At 39.7% G+C, this 26,702-nt stretch overlaps 1 protein-coding gene and 1 long non-coding RNA gene across 3 annotated transcripts; one reads left to right on the forward strand and one right to left on the reverse strand.

The window, feature by feature from the left end:
- The first annotated feature begins 1,561 nt into the window (after nt 1–1,561).
- Nucleotides 1,562–5,231, forward strand: LOC124857379. The gene is made up of 3 exons (XR_007035579.1): nt 1,562–2,246; nt 2,755–3,006; nt 5,166–5,231. It is a non-coding gene; the product is annotated as an uncharacterized LOC124857379 (long non-coding RNA).
- Nucleotides 5,232–8,639: 3,408 nt separating this feature from the next.
- Nucleotides 8,640–25,272, reverse strand: LOC124856952 (matrix remodeling-associated protein 8-like). 2 transcript variants are annotated; one of them, XM_047347948.1, is made up of 12 exons: nt 25,047–25,272; nt 23,823–23,849; nt 23,426–23,731; nt 21,292–21,393; nt 21,056–21,189; nt 20,791–20,970; nt 19,074–19,212; nt 16,734–16,880; nt 16,616–16,640; nt 9,940–10,025; nt 9,664–9,735; nt 8,640–9,573 (listed from the first exon to the last, which is right to left on the reverse strand). In XM_047347948.1, the coding sequence occupies exons 1-12, from the start codon at nt 25,093–25,095 to the stop codon at nt 9,551–9,553; spliced, it is 1,290 nt and encodes a 429-aa protein (XP_047203904.1). In that variant the 5' UTR covers nt 25,096–25,272; the 3' UTR covers nt 8,640–9,550. The 2 variants fall into 2 exon arrangements, with proteins under 2 accessions (XP_047203904.1, XP_047203903.1); XM_047347947.1 differs by having other exon boundaries at nt 16,722–16,880; nt 25,047–25,270.
- Nucleotides 25,273–26,702: the final 1,430 nt, after the last annotated feature.

Raw genomic sequence — 26,702 nt, forward strand, 5'->3', positions numbered from 1 at the left:
CAAAGATTTTGCATTCTTTTGTACTCAGACCATTGTATTCAAACACATTACTTAATATGACTTTGACAGGACCATTCTATAACATTAAAATGCTTTAATGTAAACCAGGTGTCTCCAATCCCAGTCCTGGAGAGCTACTATACTGCAACTTTTAGATGCATTTCTGCTCCAGCACACCTGAATCAAAGCTGCATATTTACGGTCATTTCCTTAAAGGCGACCCTTTATCTCAGTTTTAGATCTTTTGAGGCCTCTTACAGGGGTTGGACAATGAAACTGAAACACCTGGTTTTAGACCACAATAATTTATTAGTATGGTGTAGGGCCTCCTTTTGCGGCCAATACAGTGTCAATTCATCTTGGGAATGACATATACAAGTCCTGCACAGTGGTCAGAGGGATTTTAAGCCATTCTTCTTGCAGGATAGTGGCCAGGTCACTACGTGATACTGGTGGAGGAAAACGTTTCCTGACTCGCTCCTCCAAAACACCCCAAAGTGGCTCAATAATATTTAGATCTGGTGACTGTGCAGGCCATGGGAGATGTTCAACTTCACTTTCATGTTCATCAAACCAATCTTTCAGCAGTCTTGCTCTGTGTATTGGTGCATTGTCATCCTGATACACGGCACCGCCTTCAGGATACAATGTTTGAACCATTGGATGCACATGGTCCTCAAGAATGGTTCGGTAGTCCTTGGCAGTGACGTGCTGATCTAGCACAAGTATTGGGCCAAGGGAATGCCATGATAAGGCAGCCCAGACCATCACTGATCCACCCCCATGCTTCACTCTGGGCATGCAACAGTCTGGGTGGTACGCTTCTTTGGGGCTTCTCCACACCGTAATTCTCCCGGATGTGGGGAAAACAGTAAAGGTGGACTCATCAGAGAACAATACATGTTTCACATTGTCCACAGCCCAAGATTTGCGCTCCTTGCATCAATGAAACCGACGTTTGGCATTGGCATGAGTGACCAAAGGTTTGGTTACAGCAGCCCGGCCGTGTATATTGACCCTGTGGAGCTCCAGACGGACAGTTCTGGTGGAAACAGGAGAGTTGAGGTGCCCATTTAATTCTGCCGGGATTTTGGCAGCCGTGGTTTTATGTTTTTTCGATACAATCCGGGTTAGCACCCAAACATCCCTTTCAGACAGCTTCCTCTTGCGGCCACAGTTAATCCTGTTGGATGTGGTTCGTCCTTCTTGGTGGTATGCTGACATTACCCTGGATACGTTGGCTCTTGATACATCACAAAGACTTGCTGTCTTGGTCACAGATGCACCAGCAAGACGTGCACCAACAATTTGTCCTCTTTTGAACTCTGGTATGTCACCCATAATGTTGTGTGCATTTCAATATTTTGAGCAAAACTGTGCTCTTACCCTGCTAATTGAACCTTCACACTCTGCTCTTACTGGTGCAATGTGCAATCAATGAAGACTGGCTACCAGGCTGGTCCAATTTAGCCATTAAACCTCCCACACTAAAATGACAGGTGTTTCAGTTTCATTGTCCAACCCCTGTACAAGGACTAAGAGGCTTGTCCAGATGCTTTCTCCCCTTGCTGCCTGTTTTCTTGCATTCTTTTACCTTTAGATTCTTACCTGTCAGCTAAAGACTACAGAAATGCTGTCCTAAACTACTTTAAATCAATGTCACTCAAGGATTTTTCAGAGAATTCTTTCACTTATTTTATTTTTATCGCTTTTGAGACAAGGACCAGACGACGTCCGGAGCTGCTCCACTTTTCATGGCAGCACAAGCTAACCCGTACAAGATTCCTCCCTTTTCCACAGATGACTAGGACAAACTTCTTCAAAAAATAACAGTGATGGAAATGAAAATTATTTGGCTTGAAGTGAATGTGGAGGTAAATGCTGGGTATGGAAATGAAACTGCCTTACCGATGATTCAAAACAGTGATAAAACTGACAGGCAACTCAGTAGCACACCAAGAAACAGAATGTTCCAATTAATGAGAGTAAACTGAGCAGTCCTCCCTAGAACTCTCAGCACAAAGCCAAAAGATAAATCCCTTCCTTCAGATCTGGAAAGACGACTAACAGGAAGAACGAAACAGCTTGGGTTAAACCCCAGCAAAAAGGAGACAACAACAACGGACGGTTCTCATAACAAATGATGAGAGTAAACCAACTGAAAACAGGAATTCCTCTAGAAAACAGATTTGCTTCACTGCAAAACTCTGACCCCTTAAGGAAAGTTCATCTTTCACCGGAGAGAGGTATGAGAACAGATTGCCCTTTAAACGGTTTCCTTCTAAACGGCTTCAGAAAGTGCCAGCCACCAGGTCACAAACCCTAATAGTGGGTGATGGAGCCATGAATAAAATAAAACAATTCTGCAGCAAGAAAAACGCCAAAGTACTTAGTTTTGTCAATAGCACAGTGTCTGATATCTTAGAAAAATATTGATGAATATAGAACAGTAAAAAACCTCATCATACACACAGGAAATCTTAAAAGAGGATTTTATTCAGTTGCTGAACAAAGTTCAAGGTCGCAATGTCAAGGTGTTGTTCAGTGGACCTCTGGCGACAGTTTGTAGTGGAAATGAGAGATCCAGTAGACTGCTGATGCTCAACAAATGGCTTAAGATAGCATGTGTGGCAAAATCTTTTAACTTTATTGACAACTTCAATATTTTCTCGGAAAGAAGGTATCTTTTTTTGATTTTGGCTTAAGTCTGGTGTTCCAACATTCACCCCCAACATTTTCTATTCTGTGAATCAGACACCAGCTGCTTCGTCCACAAACAGGAGACAAGAGAGTACGAAACAACTGATAGAAAGGCGTTCTGAAGGACAACTGCAGCCTACTGAGATAAGGATGAACGATGGGAAAAAAATGCCACAGTAAGAGACTCCCCAGACTCCAACAGGACAAGTGGACCCCCTCTTAGCCCCAACAGAGGACCCCAAACCTCTTCCCCCCTAGAATGGTCAAGATGGGAATACATACAACTTACTCGCGCCCAAATCTCGAGTAAGTTGTATTTTCTTCTCAAAACCCCATGATCGTCCAGCTTATGACAAGCCTGTTTGTGGTCAGGATGTTCCAAAAACATATTTGTGATATCTACAGGACCCATGTGATAAAACTAGCAGCAGTGATTATCTCCAGGAAAAGCTTGGGCTCCCAATAGGAGAATGCTGTAATATCTCTGTGCTTATATGTAACGTAAAAATTAAAGCTAATAAGACAAGAAACAGACAATATATTAAACCTAAAATCTATTCCTTGTCATGTGCAACTTGCCACAGAAATCAATTAGATCTTTATCAAGAAAATCATTTTTAATCAATAACTTCATTACTGAGCCTAATCTTGATGTTTTAAACATGGCTAAAGGGATGGCCCCCTTGTTTCATGATTCACTAAAGTGTAAAAGGGTGTTCCTGGGCTAATTTAACTGATTCGAATATTTGGCTGTCCAGGCGAAAGGGCACTGATTGAGCCATATTTATAAATGTTCCCAGACCTCTGTAATCCAAAGCAAACTTTTTCAGTGATTTCAGTTACCTTCTACCAATGATATGTGTTGTTTATGACTGTTTCATAAGTGTGGGAGACTTCAACATCCATGCTGACAACCCTCAAGACAAAGGGGCAAAAAAAACGTGTTACACTTAATCATTTTGGTTCAGTGCAACTAAAACCTTTAACCAAGTTTACTCTACTATTTCCACTTTGTCATTTAACACAATTAATGAGCAAATAGATACCTTACATTTGAACATTTCAGACATTGTTGATTCCATTGCTCCCATTAAGGTGAAGGATGTCTCTGGTAAGAAAAAATCTCCATGTTGAAAAGTTGAATATAGGTAAAAGACTGAACTCTAGGTTCACTATGACATATATAGGCTTTACAGATTTAATTCACAACCGAAAAATACAAAGGAATCTTTCTTTTCTGAAATCATCGACAACTTTACTAATGCTTGTGCCTTGTTTGCTACAGTCGACAGGTAAAAAAAACCCTCCTGCATCTGTAGCATCAGAACTCCAGACTAACAAGTAATTAATTTTCTAAATTCTTTGCTGAGAAAATTCAGAAGATTCGAAGAGTAGTTCGTACATCAATATCAGGTCTAGCACCAATGTTGTGTCCAACCAAAACAGATTTTGACAAAATGACACAAATCTACCAAATCAACTTCAAAAACCTAGATGAAATTATACATTAACTAAGCTCTTCCTCCTGCTGTCTCAATATTTTACCCACAGCTTTCTTTAAGAAAGTTTTGCCTGTCATAACGTCTGATTTGATTCAAGTAATAAACTCACCCCTTTTTTCAGGTGTTATTCCCCCCAGGTCTTAAAAAAGCAATTATCAAACCCCTGCAAAAACCAATAAGCAGGGCAGGTTGCTGTATCAATTACAGGCCCATCTCAAATGTCAAATTCATCAATAAAGTTCTTGAAAAGGCTGTGTTTCAACAGTTAAATACCTTCTTAGCAATGACCAGCTGCTTGGACGTCTTCCAGTCAGGTTTCCATGCTCACCACAGAACCAAAACAGCCCTTGTCAAGGTGTTTAATGACATCCACATAAATGCAGACTGTGAAAGAACCACAGTGCTGGTATTATTGGACCTCAGTGCAGCATTCGACACTTGGTCAGGGTATATTACTAGAGTGACTGAAGAACTGGGCCGGTCTTTCTCGTACAGCACTTGGCTTTTTTGAGACTTACTTCTTACTCCATCCTGGGACCCCTCCTATTTAATATCTACATGTTCCCCCAAGCTCAGATCAACAAATTCAAGCATGAATGTACCAACATTTTCGTTAGTTGAATAAAAACAAATCTACAGTCATTATTTTAGGACCAAAGAAGAAGCAATCAAGAGTCAGCATGTAGCTTCAGTTACTACAGCTAGAAACCACTGATCAGGGATAAAATCTGGGTGTAGTGATGGACCTGAACCTTCAGATGCACATAAAGACAATTACTAGATGTCCTTCTTTCACCTGAAGAACATTTCCAGAATTTAAAGGACTAATGTCCCACCAGGATCTCGGAAAACGTATCTATGCATTTATCTGTGAGGATAATGTAATGATAATGCACTGTGAGGATCATGTTCTTTGATTTCTCCAGTGCATTTAATACAATCCAACATGATTTGCTTTGTCAGAAACTCCAGAAGACTCAGGTGGAGGCCTCAACAATCTCCTGGATTAAAGATTAAAGACTACCTGACAAACAGACCACAGTTTGTGAGACTGAAGGGTTGTGAGTCTAACCAGGTAGTCAGCAGCACAGGAGCACCACAGGGGACTGTACTCTCACCATTCCTTTTCACTCTGTACACCTCCGACTTCCAGTACAAGACAGACTCCTGTCATCTGCAGAAATACTCGGATGATTCTGCAGTCGTGGGGCGGATCAGAGATGGACAAGAAGCTGAGTACAGGAAGGTGGTGGACCGCTTTGTGGCATGGTGTGGAAACAATCATCTCATTTTGAACGTGACTAAAACAAAGGAGATGATTGTAGATTTTAAGAGAAACAGGAGAAAGTCAAAAACTATTTCTATCATGGGAGAAGAAGTGGAGGTGGTGGAGGAGTATAAATACCTCGGTGTTCACCTGGACAACAGACTACAGTGGAGATGCAACTGTGAAGCCATCTACAAGAAGGGACAGAGCAGACTGTACTTCTTGAGGAAGTTTAGGTCCTTTGGTGTTTGCAGCAAGATGCTGCATATCTTCTATAAGTCTGTTGTGGAAAGTGTGATCTCTTCTGCCATCATCTGCTGGGGAAGCAGCATCAGAGCCAGGGACTTAAAAAAGCTCAACAAGCTGATAAAAAAGGCTGGCTCTGTTCTGGGGACTCCTCTGGAACCTCTGGAGATCATTGTGGAAAGACGGATTCTTAATAAAACGAAGAACATTATGGAGAACCCTGAGCATCCTCTTCATGAGACTGTCCTACAACAACAGAGTGTCTTCAGTCAGAGGCTTCTTCAGATCTGCTGTAAGACAGACAGGAAATCCTTCCTGCCCACAGCCATCAGCATCTACAACGGCTCTTTGAAGAAACCCTCATAATGAGCTACAACAACATTTAATTTTCCTTTGGGATTAATAAAGTATTTTTGAATTGAATTGAATCTTTAGTAGATAGACACATGTCTGCCTAAACAGTCAATCAGAACACTGCTGCCTGCATCCTCACTAAAGCTAAGAAAGAAGAACCCAACACCCCAGTTCCGGAGTCATTTCAAAAGCTCCCTGTATCTCAGAGAATAGACTTTAAAAGACTTCTGTTAGTTTAAGTCACTGAATGGCTTAGCACCAAAATACATCAAAGATCTATTGCTGTTGTATCAGTCTTCTAGACCATTCAGGTCTTCTGGTCTATTCTACTCCGCATCCCCAGAATCAGAACTAAACATTAAGAAGAAGCATCCAGTTCTTATGCTCCACTAATCTGGAACAAACTTCCAGAAAGCTGCAAAAATGCTGAAGCCCTGAGTTCTTTTAAATCCAGGTTAAAACTAATTTACTTAAGAGTTGCTTTTATAAACTATTAACTAAAACATACTGGTGAAAGTTTCTACTGGGGATAAAGATGAAATAGGATTTTCCATCTTGGAACAGCGTAAAGGACCTCGATATCCACAGTGAGAAGCAGTTCACTGTAAAAGACACCTGTCAGACAGAACCTGGTTGAACTGGGCTAGGATAGGACAGGATTAGAAAGGCTAGGAGGAAGGTGCAGAGCACCAGGAAGTCTCTGACTCTTGGACTCTTAAAGGGAAAATGTCCCCATTATCGAGATGCATAATGGGTCAAAACTCTTCTAATGAGTTGCCTCCTCCCCCAGGGAGTAACATTTGATTTTATGTTAAGAATATATGGTCCTACAAGCATTGAATGCATAAAATTAACACAAGATATAACAAGAGGCCTAAAAATCAAACCTGGCAAAGGATTTAAAACTATAAAAGTTTAAACGGTCCTGCTAATTAAATTAAAAGTTTAAAATTATAACGAGGTTTTCTACTGGGGACAAAGGTTATTTGGTAATTTCCACCTTAGAACTGAGCAAGGCAGACCTTACTGTGTGCAGTGAGAAGCAGTTCATTGCAGAAGACCCCTTCCCAACAGACCGTGGCTGAGCTGGGCTCTCCTAACAATGGTTAGGGGGAAAGTTACAGAGCAGAGAGAAGGTTCTGAGTCTTGGTCCAGACAAGACAAGTTTAAAGGAACATTCCCCCATTACCCAGATGCGTAATGGCCCAGAAGGGTTCTAAGGAATTACCTCCTCCACGGGGAGAAAGGTTTGATTTTATAATAAACAAATATGGACCAAAAAGCACAGAGTGCATCAATGAAAGATTAAAGATTAACATTTTCCTGCAGGGGGTTTGTTTAGTTTTACAACTTTACAAAAAGTTGAGTTCCTTAATGTCAATCTGTAGCCCTACTTTTCTTTACTTTCCCTTGTCATGCCACTGCAATATACTTTTTAATGTTTTTTGACACGTAAAGCACATTGAATTATCTTGTTGCTGAAATGTGCTATACAAATAAACATCCCATCAATTTTGACCAGTTGGTCCCTGCTGAAGAAAATAACCTCCCCAGGATGATGCTACCACCACAATGTTTCATACTGGTTTTAGTGAGCTCAGGGTGATGTGCAGTGTCAGTCTTTTGTCACACACATATAGCATTTTGCATGTGGCTCAAAAGGTTAGATCTTTGACTCATCTGACCACAGCATCTGCTCCCACAGGTTTGCCGTGTCCCCTACGTGGCTCATTGTAAACTGCACATAGCACTTCTTATGGTTTACTTCCAACGTCGGCTTTTTTTCCCCTGCCACTCTTGCTTTAAAGCCAGATATATTGAGTGCATAACTGAGTTATCTTGTCAATAGATCCTTCTGAGCTGTGGATCTTTGCAGCTCCTCCAGAGTTACCATGGGCCTCTCGGCTGCTTCTCTGATTAATGTTCTTCTTGCCCTGTCTGTCTTGGTAGGTTTCCAGCTGAGCAAAACTTTTCATTTTCATATGATGGGCTGAACAGTGCTCTGTGAGATGTTCAAAGCTTGAGTTACTGTTTATAACCTAATATAAACGGCTTTATACATCTCCACAACTTTCCCTGACTTGTCTTCTGTGTCATTTGGTCTTCCGATGCTTTTTATTCACTAATGTTCTCCAGTAAACGTCTAAGGCCTACACTGAGCACTTGTATTTATACTGAGATTAAATGGCACTCATGTGGACTTTTCACTAAGCAGGTCATTTCTGAAGGCAATTGGTTGAACTGGATTTCATTTTGGGAAATTAGACTAAAACCAACACAAATCAAATTTTTCTGATTTCTTCATTTAAAACAAAAATGAAAAAAAAAACAAAAAAAACAACAAACATTAAAACCATAATTTTCCTTACACATCCCAATTGTGCACTACTCTGTGCACATAAAATCCACTTGTATATAATTTATATATTATAATCCACTTATAATATACAATTTATCAAGAAAATAAACACGAGGAATGTTTGCATTGAAGAGACCAAGGAAGATGAGTTTTTAAAAGCTGTGAAATGACCATTATATAAAAAAAAAAAAAGTGATAAATGGAAAACATCTGTGCACATTTATTTCTTTATTGTATCACATTAAGGTGCAGCCACACAAATGGCTGAACAAAGAAAAAGCTGAATAGTACTCTTGTTACCACACTAGGGGGAGCTCATGACTATGGAAAGTGTGGACTAAAACTCTACACAGCAAAAGTTAAGTGCAGCTTTTTGACATCTATAATGACTATAAGTAAAACACCTAAAGCACAACACTGGAATTCCTAAAGCCATAGATGCCACGATACAAGAATAAACATTCAACAACCTAAGAAAATGAAGACTCTGCTGTTAGAAAAAAGAAAGCTCTGTTCAAATGTTTCCCTTGTCATTGCATTCCTGAATGACTCCATTTGTGTTTGATATTTGAAGAGTTAGTAGCAAAGCAGCAGGGTTAAGGTTAAAACTGACTTTATCTTTTAATCTTTAAAAAAAGAACTTGACAAAAGTCATTCTGACTATTTAAAAAAACTGCTTCATTGGGCAGTTTACATTTGCGACATTGTAGATGAGCTTCTGTCCACTCAACATAGGATTACTAAAGTTAAGAACAAAGGAAAAAATAAAAAAACAAAAACAGCTTTTAACCAGATTACTCTCAATTCTCAGATTAATCTAAATCCCATTTACCATTTAGCTTATTTACATGTTTTCTTTGCGAAGCATTTAGGGTCTGATTTGTGATGTGCATGACACTTCCTGTCTCTACCGTAACTGAGTACAATTGAAAAGATGGTCTTTTTGTGGCAAACTGGCAATTTTATAGCAACAATGTTCTAATACTGGCAAAATAAAAAATAAAAAATCCACCCTGGTTTCCTCTCTCGCTACCACAGAAGGTAACGTGGATGTGTTTTGTCTGGAGAAAACACAGCTTCTGGACCCGCCAGTGACTCAGATTTAGCTTCTATCTCGTTTTCTTACTTGGAAAACTTCTGGATCTCTGCAAGAAGCAAAAGCAAACCAAGACTAAAGTTAAGGAAAAAATAGAGAGGTAATTCAGGATAACTGACTTTGAAGACTGTTAGCATACCTTTGTCAAGATCAATGACTTTTGGCTGAGCCTTCATCAGGGCGTTTTCTTTCAGCAGGTTGTTTTTGTATTCTAAATAATGGAAATGATCAGGTTTGTACCCTATGAGGAGACTGTTTCTTCTCTTTCAGTGAGAACAGAAATTCTTACCATGCATGCACCTTCACAGTTTTTTAGTTTTTCTTAGGATAAACTGTGAAGGTCATGCATCAAAAACCCTCACTTCCTCACTCGATGCTCAGAAAGATGCCAAAGAACAATAAACTTTAAACTTACCAAAGCCTTTCTCCTCCTGACTGCTTATGTTAACCTCACCGAGGTCGATCTCGTACTCATCTAAGCTACTGGGAGTTCTGCTGGACCTGTCAGAGTGAGGATAAATCAGACTGTATGTGAGTTGAAGACTAATGCACCAAATTTGTTAAATTACAACCTAATACTTCGATGCATTTTATTGGGATTTTACTTTACCCAAAACTGTGCATAATTGTGAAATGGTAAGAAAAGGATACTCGCTGTTGAGATATGCATGCAGTTGTATTTACCAACTTTACTCTGAAACCTGCAAGTAAAATTTACTGAAACAAATTGTGTTCAGAAGTCATGTAAATAGTAACCAGAGACCAATTGTGTGTACTTTACTGTCAGTGTAAATACAGCTGTTCTGTGAAGGTCTCAGAATATGGTGGTGTCTTCAGCAGAGGCAGAAGCACTGGCACTGGAATAGGGGGGCCCAGGGGGCCATTGGCCCCTCCACTTTACAACCCTGCCCCGCCGTGATCTGTTCTCATCAAATATTCACATGGGATGGAACCGTTGTACTGAAAACCTGTAACGGATCTCTCTCTCTCTCCGTCTCTGGCGCTCTCCCTGTCTAGATGGAGGCACAAACTTTTTGCACCTCCGTCTTGACAGCACCTCCGAAAACCCGCGCAGCATGTTTTATTTACATGCGCAATGAGATCAGAAGCACAAAAAACACACCTGTCCAGTTAACACGTTTTCCTTTTCACCTAAGCTCTCTCTTTACCACAACGGACCGGCACAGCATCCCCATTACTGCGGCACCCAAACCGATCTGTCGATCTCCCGCTCCATTATTCCCTCACACTTGAGCAAGACCCCAAGACACTTGAACTCCTCCACTATAGGCAGAAACTCCCCTCCAACCTGAAGAGGGCAAGCCTTTTAGTTTAGGCGGTTGTGCAAAGAAGAATGGGCAAAACTTTCAGCCTCTGGATTCCCAAGACAAGTGGAGATGTACCCCAAAAGACAATTCTAATCAGGGTCCCTCACACAGTCTGGAAAAGCACAGAATTTTACTGAAGTATTTTCCAGGTCTGGAAAAGAATGGAAATGCAAATTGGACTATGAAAAAAACAAATTAGCATTTACAGACCCTTCCTTATGGCGACCAACCTACAAAGCTTTGCTTACAAGCTGCGTTCGGACCGAACACGATTCCAGCTAAATTTTCACCTCATTTGCATGTTGTTGCTCGCCTGATATTTCGCCAGCAATTCGCGTGGCCAACGGGCGACAACGCTACATTTGCTTCACCACGTCATCAAATAGAAGGAGCTCTGCTGCTTACCGGTTTCAACTCAACATGGCGGACCTGGATTTTACAGAGCGAGTCACGGTGCTTTATTTGCGGAAAGCCATACAACGCCACCGGCGTCAATGCCCCTAGGCTCACCATATTCTCCAGAGATGGAACCAGTTTGGGGAGTACCACCACCTACTCTAAGAGCTGCATCTGGATGACGGTCACTTTCAGCGGTACTTCCGTCTATCCATGGCCCAGTTTGAGGACCTGCTGTCCCGAATTGGGGGTCCGAATGAGCCTCCAGGACACTAACTTGGTCCTGTATCCCCGCTACATAATGCCTGTCCATCTGTCCGCGGTGAATAAATAAATCTCAGCTCAAAAGAAAGCTGTGTGTGAAGGGCACATGTGTACTTCACAACTTCATGCGTGCCTTAGTAAATGATGAGCCACCTGCTGTGAGGGTTCCAGCAGCTGGAGAGGTGCCACAGCATGGTTTGGGTCGGGTAGCTGCCAGCAACTCAACTGAGGCAAGGTGTGTCAGGGATGCCCTCAAAGACTTCTTCTTGGCGTACGGACTGATTCGTGACGCGAACTGACAGAAAGGTTCTGATTTTTCAACTCCAGCGAAATTCGCTTTGCGTCCATAGCGGATTTCACTTCACTCTTGCTTCACTCTATTCGCCCTTTGCATCAGTACGCTCCTGAACTTGCCTCTAAATGGGGATAACATTAATCAGTAATAGTCAGTAATATTGCTCTGCTCTGGTCAGACATGGAGCTGGTGAAAGGGAATGATATGGAGCACAGCCTGACAATATGCTCTGATGATGTAGCAGACTTACAGTCTGTGGTTGGTACATTTAAGGCAGAGGTGAAAAATCTGCAAAAGAAGCGTGTTGATATGGAAGGAAGGATGAGACGATCAAATATTTGCATATTGAATGTTCTGTTGCTGAAAAGCGCTATATAAATTAACTTGACTTGACTTGACTTGACTTAAATTGCCCTTAGTGTGTGAATGGTTGTTTGTCCTGTGTGTGTCAGTGTTGCCCTGTGATGGACTGGCGACTTGTCCATGGTGTACCCCGCCTCCCAACCATAAACTGCTGGAGATGGGCACCAGTTTCCCTGCGACCCACTATGGAAAACGCAGTATAATACAACTGACTGACTGACTGACTGACTGGTTGCAGACCCTTTTGGTACATTTATCATAGTAACGGGTAGATTATATGAGACTCCTGTTATTCTAGCAAATCTTTACGCACCCGATTGGGACAATCATGTCTTCTTTACAAAATCTTCTCCTGGCTACCTGATATGGACTTGCACAATCTTGTACTGGTGATTTTAATTGTTGTTTTTCCACTCTGGACCGTAGTTCAACCAATTCTTTAGCTGTATCTAAAGTTGCCCAGACAGTACAACTGTTTCTCCGCACATTTGGTATATGTGATATTTTGGCGATTTCTGAATCCCTCTTCTAGATCATATTCTTTCTTTTCCCCTGTCCACAAATCGTATTCACAGATTGATTATTTTTTGCTCCACTGTCCTTAATGCTATAAATACCAGTTTCCCAATCTTCATATCATCCTTGGCGCTTGAATAGCCAATAGCTTTCTGATGATAAACCTGTAGAATTTATTTCAGCGGAAATAACGTCCTTTTTGGAACATAAAACAATGCTGGGAATGTCAACTAATGACAAGTATGGGAAGCCCTAAAACATATTTGTGGACAAAATATATTATACTGTGCCCAAAGAAATAACACGCAACATGAAAATCTAAAGAGAATAACAGTGGATATACTGAAAATAGATTCAATGATTGCTAGTACCCCTTGACAGGATTTGTTAAAGCAGCAAACAATTCTACAAACTGAGTTTAATCTATTGTTGACCAAACATACAGTAAATCTAATAACTAATAATGAAAAGGTTGCATCCTCGCTCATCAGCTACGTCAGAAGACAGCAGACAGCAGATCAATGTATTCCCGAACTAAACGTTAGGCTGAAAGTATACAAATCATTTTCAAATTAATCAAATATTTTACAAGTTTTATTTGACATTGTACACATCCGCGTCTTTAAAAGATTCAGTTTTATTTGCATTTTTTTTGACAAATTAAATTTGCCAACTGTCCATGAGCAAGCTGCAGTCAACTTCGAAAAGCCATTTACGAAATCAGAGCTTCTGTCAGCAGTAAAATCTATGCAAAATGGTCAAAATGCAGTACCTGACAGCTTTCCTAGTGAATATTTATATATATAAGTTTAAGGAGCCATGTCCTGCTTTGTTATCTGTATACCAGAAATGTTATTGTGTCTGGTATACTTCCTCAGACTATGAGACAAGCAGCAATTTCTCTCATTTAAAAAAAAGACAAAAATCCATTGGAGTGTGGCTCCTATCGCCCCATATTGCCCAATTTTCCTCCAATTTTGAATAGTTTAAGAAAAGACCTGGACCATTGGAATCTCTTACTATTATCTTTGGGAAGTAGAATAAATATTATAAAAATTAATATTATGCTGCGTTTTTTGTTTCTTTTTGAATATATCCCTATCTTTTTGACCAAGTCATTTTTTCTTCTATAAATATGCAGATAACCAGTTTTATATGGAATAATAAACCTTCCAGAATAGGAATAGAAGTATTTCAATGGGACCGCATGCATGGTGGACAATCTCTACCTAACTTTCATGATTATTACTGCTCTGATAATATTAAAAATGGGTTTTACGGGATTCATGAACCTCTGGGTGATTGCGATCCAAAGTGGTTGCCGCTTAAGCATAATGCTCATCTATTTCTTTACATGCTCTGGCCTGTTCTAAGTTGCCTTTTTCAGAACATTTATCCTAATATTGTAACAACCCAGTTGTGAAGCATTCTTTAAAAATATGGGCCCAATTCCAATGTGCTTTCTCTCTGACTGACATGTTAAAATATACTCCAATAGTCAGGAATAATATGTTTAGGCTTTTCAAAAACCCTAAAAACGTATTTGTTTAGAGTGGCCTTTGACTGTGCTATCTAAACATTATTAGTTAAGTTTTCAGTCCAACTTTACTTTCATTTTCTTATCAATCAATTTCATTCATTTTTCATTTCTTATCTTTTTTATTATCATCTTATCATTTTAATAATTAATTTTATTTTCTTTAATTATATGTGTTCATTAATTATTTAATTACCTTTATGCCACTGTAATGTACTTATCCTATTATGTCTCTTTTTCTTTTTTTCATGTACAGCACTTTAAATTGTCTTGCTACTGAAATGTGCTATATAAATAAACTTGCCTTGCCTCATCAACAATTAGTGCTTTTAAAAGTTGGGCCAACTGTGGGGTGAGGAAGGGAAAAGATTTGTATTCAAATGGGATTTTTGTGACATTTGACTATTTGGTTACATGGTTTGGTATTCCCAGGTCACATTTTTTAGATATCTTCAACTCCGCAGCTTTGTCTCATTTCATCTGAAGGGTTTTCCTTCACTCCTGAAGGAATCCTTCTTAGACAAAATTTTTAGAATGCTTCCTTGGTCAAAAGAGACAATCGGGGGTACAGCGCTGGTCGTGTAGGGGGTTAAGTATGCGACCCATATACAGAGGCTTTAGTCCTCGACGCAGCCATCCCTGGTTCAGGTCCTGGCCCTGGCAACATTTGCCGCATGTCTTTCCCTCTCTGTCCCCGCTTCTTGTCTATCTGCTGTCAAAAAATACTGGGAAAAATTAAGGCCACTAATGCCGCAAAAAAAAATCTTTAAACAAAAGAGACGATCGGGAAAATCTATTCATTACTTAGTTTAGATAATTTAAAACCTCTAGATATATTAAAATCTATATCGGAAGAGGAGCTTAATTTTGAAATGAGAGATGGGGTGTGGCAATTTATTCTCGAAGGTTTACATTCCTCTTCAATTTGTCAACAACATAGGGTTATTCAGTTTAAAGTAGTCCATCGCTATCACATGTGTTTTGGAGCTGTCCAAAACTGGGCGCATTTTGGAAGTGTGGAGATATATTATGTGTGTGCATTATTATTATTATGTTCATAACCAGTGTGGGAAATAAAATGTATAACCTGTGTTAGTGGCCTGCAGAATAGTATTGCACAAACTTGGCCTTGAGTGTGGTGAAGCAGAAAAAGACTGAAGAGCTGTAGGGGTGAGAAAAGGATGTGAACAGATTAACAGGCCAAGTACTCCCTTCTCATATCAGCAGAAAAGCAGAGTGCAGGTGCAAAATATGCAGAATAATAACTTTCTAAATATGGTCAGCTGGAAAAGTGTGTACGTAACTATATGTGTGAAAAAAAACTGTAAACAGGGGCGTTGCCCATTCTTCATGTGTGTTTCAATAAAAGACATGAGCCCAGTAAAAAGCTCAGAAGACATCTCTGCGTGAGCTCTTCCCCTGGGCCCAGGTATTTTTGAATACAGCTGTCTCCGTGTGATTTATTCTAATGTGTGTGATTCTTTCAGCTTACGGTGAATAAACGAAGGCGCAGGAGTTACCCGTTAAAGGGAAACTTCAACAGAGGCCAGTTTTTCAGTTTTTTTCTAAGGTCTTAAAAACCCATATTGAATTATCCTCAATAACTACTAGTTTTTGGGGTTGTTGAACCCAGACTGGGATTAAACACTGCTGGTAAAACAATGACAGCATTTGCCACTCTTTTGGCCAGATTACTCATTCTTACGAAGTGGAAGGACCAACCACATTTAAACATTGGATTAATGATCTCTTAAACATTTGATATACAGGGCAATACGCAAACATTTGCTGCCATTTGGTAACCTGCCCTCCGGACTATTGAAGAAATGGACTTTGATGCTAAGGCTCCATAATATTTCATTACTTTTTCTTATTGGATTGTGTACACTGGCGCAATAGTTGCCATTTTGTCATGATTTGGAAATTGTGATATTCATTCTTTCATATCTCATTTTATATGTATCTATGTCTATACACGGGTGCAGAGGTCTGCTGGGTGGGAATGAGGCTTGTTTGTTTGTTCTGCTCTGTTTTATGCAAGGAAAATACATTAAAGAAAATAAAAATAAAAAACTTCTGTATCTATACCCTGGATATTTGAGTTTGGAAAAATATGCAATGTTAACATGAAAATGTGTAGAAACTTTGTGTAATTTATGCAAACGGTGGTTCTACAGAGTTAATACCTCAGGGGGGCTGAATGTTAATTTTCAGATTTTTATTTCTAAAACATTTTTAAAACCAATTGTATTCTTTCTTCCACCTCACAGTTATGTGGTACTTTGAGCTGGTCCATCACATTAGATACACTGAAGTTTATGTGATGTGACAAAATGTGTAAAGATCTTCTACAACACACTGAAAAATACATTTTTGTCCATTTAGCACTTACCTAACAGATACTTTAGGAAACAAATCTGAAATAAAAAAACATTTAATAAGAACATGAAATTATGAGAAACTGAAAGAGAAATAATCTGACAGACGGCAGAACAGGCCTTTGGCTTTACGTCGTCTTGTGATGAGGATGATGATGAGAGTAATGAACGCCAGAAGCAGGAAGGAGGTGAGGACGTAGCCAAGCGGCAGGAGAAAATGGTGTCTTTGGTCAGGCAAGATGACGTTGATGACTCGCGGCGCCTCAGCCTTGGTGGTGTCTGAGTGGCACACAAAGTCGAAATGTCAGCGTGTTTCCTTCCATTTAACAAGCCCTGGAGAGTTTGAAATCAACAACAAACTTTACACATGGATCTCATAATAAGCCTCTTTCTGTCCTGACCCAATGTCTCATTTGAGTCACCTGGTCTCATTTGACTTGATGGCCAGCTTCCACGTGTTTGGCTTGTCCCCTTTTAGTTTTCTTTTAACAATTCTCCTTGCCACTCTGTATAAAGGCTATATTTGTAGATTGCACAGCTAATAGTCCAGTAATAATAAGCTGCACGATGCAGCAGTTAGTTGCACTGTTACCCTTCAGCAAGAAGGTTTTGGGTTCAAATCCCAGCCTGGGATGTACTATGAGAGAAAACACACAAGGAGGACATGCAAACTCCACACAAAATGGCTGGCATGCAGCAAATTTCCATTTTCAGATGATGGATGAAACAGTACTGTGTGAGATGTTCAAAGCTTGGTTTTTAACCTTACCCTGGTATAAGACTTTTCCACAACTTTATCCCTGACCTGTCTGCTGTGCTACTTGGCTGTCATGATGCTGTTTGTTCAATTATGTTCTCTAACAAACCTCTCAGGTCTTTACAAACAGTTGAACTGGTACTGAGATTAAATTACACATAAGAGGACTCTATTAGTATTTACTAATTAGGTGACTTCTGAGGGAAACCTCATTTTTATTATGGGAATCAGATAATTGCACACCACACTACAGATTTCTATTTGCAAAAATAAATTTAATCTAAGTATCTAAACATACACTACTTTGTTATGGTCTATCAGATAAAATCCCAATAAAATACATAGACGTTTGTAGTCGTAGTGTGAAAAATGTAAATAGGTTAAGGAAGTATGAATATTTCTGTAACCCACTTTCAGCCGTGACTTCCAAACACATAAATACATTTTTTTTTTTAAATCAATACCAAAGCCCAAACACAAAAGGGATGTGAAGAGTTTTTACTCTGCCAATTTTACTGTGTTACGTGAGGTTCTGCTGAGCATTGAAAAGCAGAGGCTGACAAAAGAAGCTGGTTTCACTTAGTTTAAAAAAAAAAAGACTGCAAGTCAAGAAGCAGCTGTGGACCTCAGACTCAACATACTTGAGCCAAAATCAGATCCAGACTGGTGACATGCTGTGATTTACTTTTCCTGGCAGTAAAACATAGAATAAGCCAAAAAAAAAAAAAAAACAGGAGGAGTGAAGGAAGGACAGAGCAGGGGTGGAATGAGTGGGAGGAGAGGGTGAGAAATTCCTCCAGTGAGAAGACCTTGCCGCAACATCCCAAAAGCCAGACTGTCTGTAGTGTACTTATAATATTATAAGTACACTACAGTTGTGAAACTCAATAGATCTTTCTATTGAGTTTCACAATACTTTTAGGTACATAAGAACATGAGTGGTGTTGTCCTGTATTAAATGTACAAATAAGATGGGCAGATGGGAGCATCAGACTGGGTAATCTGATCTCATCTTTCATGTTTAAACTTCAAAACTCTTTATGGCGGGTCATCAAAGAAAAGGGAGTGAGCAGAGGAAAGATAAAAGTGGAATAAAGGAAGGGGGAAACTTTCGCTGAATGCAAAGGTTGAGCCAAAGTATACATGGCAGCAGACAGCAGAGACGCTACAATAAAGCAGATTTGATCTGATTACACTAAGAGAGACCTCTGAAAAAAGCAAAAATATGCCTGGAAATAAATCCTTACAGGATAAATTGTATGTAAATCTTCCCAAGAAGCAATCCTAAAGTATTACACCTCAGGAAGAGAAGGGGGTTATTTTTGCGGACAGAGCTGGACTTCAGTCAGAAGATTCCACCGAAATGAGATCAGCCTTCTATTAAAGACATGAGCTCGCTTATAGACGCACACGTAGGCGGTCGCAAGCAAAACGTCACTCGGACCCAGCAGGTCAGAAATGTTTGACCTGCTGGATCAGGAAAAAAAACATCCCTCAAGAAACACAAAACATCAGGAAAAAATTCAGTTCTTCCTCCTCTGGTGCTCTGCTGTTTGGAAAGTCTGAGAGGAGATAGAGAAACAACAGTGGAAACAGTGGAGGAAAGACCAGATGTCTACAATGTTACTCAGTTAAGTGCTAAAACATCTGCTCTGCTTAAGAACTGAAGATGACCTATAAAATCTAGAGAAGGAAGAGAGGTTTGTATGTGTTACCTTTGTCTTTGGGAAGTGATATGACCGGCTGTGTGTTCTCAATCAGAGGGGCTTCGACGGTGACCCGAAACTCTCTTCTTTCGTGTAGGCCGCAGTAATGATGGTGAAGGTGACAGGAATATGTTCCCTGGTCTGTAGGCTGTCAAACAAAATGTGAAATAAGCTGTAAAAAACAAAGCCGTGTCTACTTGCAGGACTGAATACTTTTTGTTTAGATAAAGCTTAAAGTTAAAGTTGCAGAGGCATCCCTTGGTTATCTCTATATTTATGATGCTATAGGGTTAGGCCAATAATCCTCACTTTTCTATTTTCTTCTGCTGATCTTTGTTTATGTAACATTTGCAATTACAGCTCCCATTACCTTTGTTTTTTTCATTATAAAGAAAGTACTTCTATGGCCCGGAGCTTCATGTATGTAGCTGTGTCTTTTTCCTGGGGTGATTTGGTCATCCACAGTGGTATTGCTACCATTACCTTTGTGTTCTCTACACCTGAAACAGAGATTTTTGTTGCACAAAATACCTTACATGGAGAGAAAATGTCCTTTTCTCCGAGAGAGCCACTTGACTGAACTATTTCTGCCATTACCTTGGCGTACTAACTTTTATTTTTATTTTCATCGCAAGAGCTCATGGTCGGTGATTCTGTGTTTAGCTGTGTCTCTGTCCTGGAGAAACCCATTGATGAAGCTATTGCTGCCATTAACTATGTATACTATACTTGTTCTTCCATCCATAGAAAGTATCCTTGGCTCAGAACCTCTACGTTTAGCTTTGTCTCCTTCCTACTGGACATAGTAGTTGGCAAAGCTATTGTCACCACTATGTTTAATCTCTTTGTCTTTCTTTCCCACAGAACAGTTCTTTTTTTGTTGTTTTTAGGTTCTCCTTTCTTCTTTCAACCCCCAGTGGGTCATGGCAGATGACTGCTCATACTGTGTCTGGTCCTGGTGGAGGCTCTTTTCCTATTAAATTAAACTGGAGTTTATGTTATTGAGTTTATGTTAAATGATTACATTGGGTTGAAATGATTTGGTTGATTATGGGCTCAATAGGTTGTTTGTAATTAGATACGAATTAAACAGGTTTGTCTTGTAAAGATGACATTTGTTACAAATTGGTCAGAGTTTAATGAACTAAACTGATCAGGACTCAGCTGAACCTAAAGGCACAGGATTATTTTCTGCAAATGATTTTGGGTAGGGTGAATGAATGACAATATTACCCATATTACACAATATTAGTCAGACCCAAGACTTCTGAGAATGTTTTGAACAAACTTGATTAATTCAAAAAGTTCAACATCTGATCTGTTGGTGACAGACAGGTCCAAATTAACTACGCTTAAAGCTGATTCTGTGCTCCATCACATTACTTTATCACCATGAATTATTAAGATTTCCTAGCTTACAATCAGAAACCTTCTTCTACTTGTTGTTGTAGTAACTGCGGCTCCATACTTTTATTCATCTGATTGCTCAACATGTTGTGGTTGCCAGCTCCCAGGTTCCCTATATATTTTGAGTTGACAAGAGCTACATTGCTGATGAGCTTTCCACGTGTTCATGCTCACCATTATAAAACACCTCCAACCACGTGCATGGCTGCAAACATTTTCTATAGTTTAGCCTCTGATTACTCTCATCGAATGCATGCCCCCCCAGGCAACATGAGTATAGCATACTATATGTTTTTCACCTTAATGCATGCATGCGTACCTGCAGATCTGTTATTGTTAGAGAGAAGTCACCGTCTGAGAAGGCTTGATTGCTGATGTTCATCTTCCTCTGCAGGAACAGAGGCCCGTAGCTGCGCTGCTCCCCGGAGGCATACAGGTCCACTAGCCGATCTGCACGATCATGCTGGACTCCCGGGGACTGACGGTCCCAGTGGACAACCTAAAAAGGTTACACAACTTGATAACAATATAATGTAACGACACAAGAATAAAAGCAGATCTATAAACCTTATTTATCCACTCGCCTGTTGGTTCTCCTCCTCGTTGCTCCAGTCTGTCCAGACGCTCCGTCTGTTGATGCAGGACAACAGCACAGTGGTTCCCTGCAGCACCACGTACACCACTTTCTGTCCGTCCCAGAAGCGCTGCTGTTTGCGTCCTGTGTGGAGAAAAGACAAGTCGTCAAAGAGAACACTTGTGTAGGAACACCGGCTGTAAACCTTGACTCACGGTCTGACAGTTGGGGAGATGCAGTACATACTTGATTTGGTCACATTGAGCTGAATTCTGAAGGTTTCATGCAGGTGGCAGTAGATATGGTGGAGGTTACAGGAGTACAGGCCTCTGTCATTCAACTTCACATCTGTTATAACATGGCACAGGTAGGATTAGATGATCATGACACGTAGAAGCAGGAAACTCTATGATTCTTAGATAAACCATGGATATTTTATATAAGTGAAGACATTTCTGCAGTGTTGGTTGTTTACCATGAATACTTTAAACTAGCACTTAAATAATATTTGCAATTGTTGGTTGCCATGAACAGTGATTGAAGATGTCTTCTGTTATTGCTTTTTTGTCATTTCTAAATGCTTTAGATCATCAGACACGTTTTATTATAATGATAAAGATAGCATGAGTTAATACAAAAGGTATATTACAAATGAATAAATTCATTAAGGAAAAAAGCTATCCAAGCCAGCCTGGCTCTATGTGAAAATGTAAAGCTCCATAAACCAATAACTGGTTGTGTCACCTTTAACAGCATCAACTGCCATCCAACCTTTGAGACAACTGATCACTTTTTACATCCCACGTCATGTAAAAAGTGTTGTGATCCACCCTTCTTTAAACTTTTTTTAAATTCGGCACAATTTTAGGATTTTTGAGCATGAACTGCCTATTCATCTAAATTAGATTTAAGTCCAGAAATTGGTCAAGAATCTCCAGAACTTTTCCCAGATATTTACAGGTGAACTTGCTGATGTGCTTTGGATCATTGTCATGCTCCCAACCCAACCCAGGTGCTTCGAGCTTAAGGTCATGAACTTATATCTGCACATTTACCTTCAGCGGCAAGAGACTAGAATTTATGGTTTCATCAATTATTGGAAGTTGTCCAGGTCCTGAAGGGGCCATTGTTCCGTGTTTTTTCTATTTTTGGGTAATGGCTCTCATTGTAGGTCGCAAAGCCTTAAAAATGTCTTTGTAACCCTCTCCAGGCTAATACTGTGGATGTCAATGACTTTATTTCTCATCAGTTTCCTTTTTAGATCTCTCTGCCTACCTCGTGTTGTCAGACAGGTCCTATTTAAGTGATTTCTTGACACCACAAGTCTGATACTAGACCTGGGTGTGGCTAATGAAATTCAAGCAAAGAAATGTTGATCACAATTATTTTTATATTTACACAAAGAATATTTGTGTAAATATAAAAATAATCATTAGTTTAAAATTGCTTCCTATTCAGGTTATCTTTGATTGATCTTAAAATAAGTTTGTTGATTTGAAACATTAAAAGTCTAACAAAAAAACAACAAATAGACTTGCTGTACTGAATGTACAACTGACAAATTTATATATTTACATAAATAAAGTCTAACAAATGTTAAAGGTCATATGAAGCTTGAATACAAATGTCACAATTTAGGCCTCCTATACATTTGTTTCTGCTTTGACTGTTTTATCCTACCGTCTTGATTATACCTTATATTATACCTTATATCTACCTTATAATTATTCCTTACTTCCAAGGAGCCAGACTTTGGAAATTTAAACAATATTTCCTCAGGTTTTCTGGAGGTCTACCTACCTAACCTTTTTTAAAACTATAATATTTTTAAGTGTTTGCTAAGTTATTAACTCTAAAGTGCATTTAGCAATGAGAGGACTCCTAAACTAATGGACTATCCAGTCTTGTTTTGGACAACTTTTCAAAGTACCAATTTAAACTGGTTCTTTAGACACTTTTTTCCTTGCATCCTGTCATATAGTCACAGTTGGTTCCCATTTCTTTAGTTTAATTTGTGAAAAAGACTAAATATAGAACATTGTGATGGAGAGAAAATACAATTTTAGGAACAACATGACTCCCAAAGAGGTATTAGCAATAACTGGTCACACAGTAGATGAAGAGCTGAAGGACGATGCATCTTTAAGGTCCTGTGTCCACCTTTTGATCGATTTTTATCCTGTTTTTAAAAGACATGGGTTTGACCACGCCATCGCTTGAAAAGATTACAAGAAGGAATGATATAAAGTGATAAAGTGATGTAAAGGAATGAGAGGTGACACAAGGTCATCTCAAAAGCTTTGAACATTACTACATGCAAAGAAAAACAGTAATGGAGTATGGAAATGTTTTAACTAGAACATAGAATCAAATCATTGACCTTGGATGACCAGTGAGAAGTTCCCATCCTTGAAGGCTGTAGGGTTGAGGCTGACCCTTCCCAGGTTGTGGGCGTGGTAGAGCCTTTGGTCTCCGGCCGAGAACATGTCCACCACTCTTTCTATGGCGTAGTCTGGGGAGTCCCGATAAACATCCCAGTGGACCACCCTCTGTCTGTCCCTCACTCTGTCCCTGGTCCACACCATGCGACCGCTCATGCACTGCAGTGCCAGCTTGGACCCGGCAGGGCCACTGATATTGTAGCCGGCAACCACCACACTGCTGCTGCTGTCAAACTGACAGGACACTGGGAGAAAGAAGAGCATTTTCAACAATTCCCAGAGCAGCAAAAACACAGATGTAAATCAAAGGTGCCCACATACAAAAGAGTCACATACCTGCCGCGAAGAAGTACACCACTGCGACTAAAACAAAAATAGAGACAAATTAATGTGTTAATCACTTAATGAACAAACAGGAACTGGAAGTTTTTTGTTAGTTTGAGAATATAAACTAACACCCAAGTGAAGTGTGCTTTTCAATGAAGGCCACTGAATGGTTGTTGTCAAATGACTACAAACCTACCAAGACTTGGCTGTCCACCTTAACTGACAGGCCAAGCGAAGAGAGCATTAATCATGAAAGCAGGCAAAAGCGCCATGGTAACTGGAGAAGCAGCAAAGATCCACTGCTCAGGTGGGAGAATGTGTTGACGGGACAGTTTCTAACTGTTTACTTCACAAATCTGGCTGCTATGGAAGAGCGGCAAGAGTTCGTTACTAGCCAAGCAAGTGAGCGCAGCAAATATGTCGACCAAAGCGCTTGGTCAGATATGACCTACATTGAATGCACATCAATGCAAATCACTCTGAACACATCACCCACACTATAAAACATGGTGATGGCAGTGCCATGCTGTGGGGATGCTTATCTTCAGTTGTAACAGGGAAGTTGCTTTGTGTTAATGAGAAGATGGATGGAGCTAAATATAGGGGAGATGGTCCCGGAGATGGTCAGTCATAGACATTCATGTGTTAGAACGGTTCAGTCAAATTACAACCCTAAATTTAATGTGGCAAGACTGCAAAATTGAGCTCCATCCAATATAACTGAGTCTGGGCTATCTTGCAAAGACAAATGGGCAAAAATATCGACATGTGGGAAACTGGTGAAGACATCTCCAAAAACATTTGCATCTGTAGTGCAAAACATACTATTGACTCACGGAGGGCTGAAGACAAATTCATGCCACATTTAACATATTTTGATTTGCAAAAAAATATTTCCTTGAACTATTACCTGAACTAACTAAGCTGCAGATCAATTCGTGAACATTTTACTTTGAGTTAAAACTGGGCAAGAGTCGAGAGTAAATTATTGATGTATTTTCCTCTTTTCATTCTGGAGGAGTTTTAAGAAATAGTTTTCATCTGAGCTACATGTCAGAAAAAGCATTTTCATGTTTCTTTATTTTAATAGCTAGACTGCGGAGACAAGTTACCTTGAGAAACTTTAAAAAAAATCTACTTTGGCATGGATTTTAGTTTATTAATCCAGCAGAAAAAAAATGGCTGCTTTTGCAGAAAGCTCTCACAGCACAAGTAAAACAGTAGCCTACTTACTGTAGATGGAAAGAAGAGCCTGAACAAAGACAGCATCCCTCATGTTCATGTTCCTCCTAAATGCAAGGTTAAATCCTGGGGATCACCCGTCTGATGTTCGTTTGGGAAAGACGTCCTGTTTTGAATTTGACAGCAACAGCATCTGTCAGAGTAATTAATTGATGAGGAGCAGCATAACATAACCAAAACAGGACCGAACGGAACTGGTTTCTTTCGGGAAATGCAACCTGACACTGTCCTGAAATCCCTCCTTAAATCACCTTATTACAGTGAATCATCTCGGATGGACTCAGCAAAAACTGGCAATGGGGGTCTCCTTTCTTTACAACTTACTTACCTTGCTTACATAATGGCCATTTCTCTTTATAAAATGTCTGATTCTTTAGTGTAGCCAACATAAATGTAACGACAAGTAGGTATATAATAGTAAAATCATTGTCAAAGACATATTCTTAGTTTTTGGGATTCCGCGTGTTTATGAAACTAACTTTGCTTCAGCCTTTTAAATACGTTAAAAAACATACGACCAATAATAAATAACGCCTATATAACCAAGTTCTCCATAAAACAGACTATAATTTAAAATGTACCACACCATAAATAAGCCAACTTGGCTCAACGGAGACCTCTAGTGGCTGAGCTTTGCAACAACATGCTGAATCAATCTGAATCGTTCAGCAGAAGTTTTCTGTTGCTTTAAATTATTGCACATAAATAATTTTTTTTAATGAGTGGTGTTGTCGTGACACAAAGCGAAAATTTTATTTTTTGGGTATATTTTACTGTACAGGGTGAAATATGTAGTTTTTATTAAGCTAAGCATCAGAAGGTAATTGCATTTATTGTGGAAGAATGTTTGGATTTGGAATCAGTTACAGTGCCTTGCGAAAGTACTTGGTCCCCTTGAACTGGTCGACCTCTTGCCACATTTCAGGCTTCAAACATAAAGATATAAAATTCTAACTTTTTGTGAAGAATCAACAACAAGTGGGACACAATCGTGAAGTGGAATGAAATTTATTGGATGTGTCAAACTTTTTTAACAAATAAAAAACTGAAAAGTGGGACGTGTAATATTATTCGGCCCCCTTGCGTTAATACTTTGTAGCGCCACCCTCTGCTGCAATTACAGCTGCAAGTCGCTTGGGGTTTGTCTCTATCAGTTTTGCACATTGAGAGACTGAAATTCTTGCCCATTCTTCCTTGCAAAACAGCTGGAGTTCAGTGAGGTTGGATGGAGAGCGTTTGTGAACAGCAGTCTTCAGCTCTTTCCACAGATTCTCGATTGGATTCAGGTCTGGACTTTGACTTGGCCATTCCAACACCTGGATACGTTTATTTGTGAACCATTCCATTGTAGATTTGGCTTTATGTTTTGGATCATTGTCTTGTTGGAAGATAAATCTCCGTCCCAGTCTCAGGTCTCTTGCAGACTCCAACAGGTTGTCTTCCAGAATGGTCCTGTATTTGGCTCCATCCATCTTCCCATCAATAGTGACCATCTTCCCTGTCCCTGCTGACGAAAAGCAGGCCCAAACCATGATGCTGCCACCACCATGTTTGACAGTGGGGATGATGTGTTCAGGGTGATGAGCTGTGTTGCTTTTACGCCAAACATATCATTTTGCATTGTGGCCAAACAGTTTGATTTTGGTT

The sequence above is a fragment of the Girardinichthys multiradiatus genome, chromosome 20 (assembly GCF_021462225.1).
Source record: "Girardinichthys multiradiatus isolate DD_20200921_A chromosome 20, DD_fGirMul_XY1, whole genome shotgun sequence".
In the NCBI taxonomy this organism is placed as follows: domain Eukaryota; kingdom Metazoa; phylum Chordata; class Actinopteri; order Cyprinodontiformes; family Goodeidae; genus Girardinichthys; species Girardinichthys multiradiatus.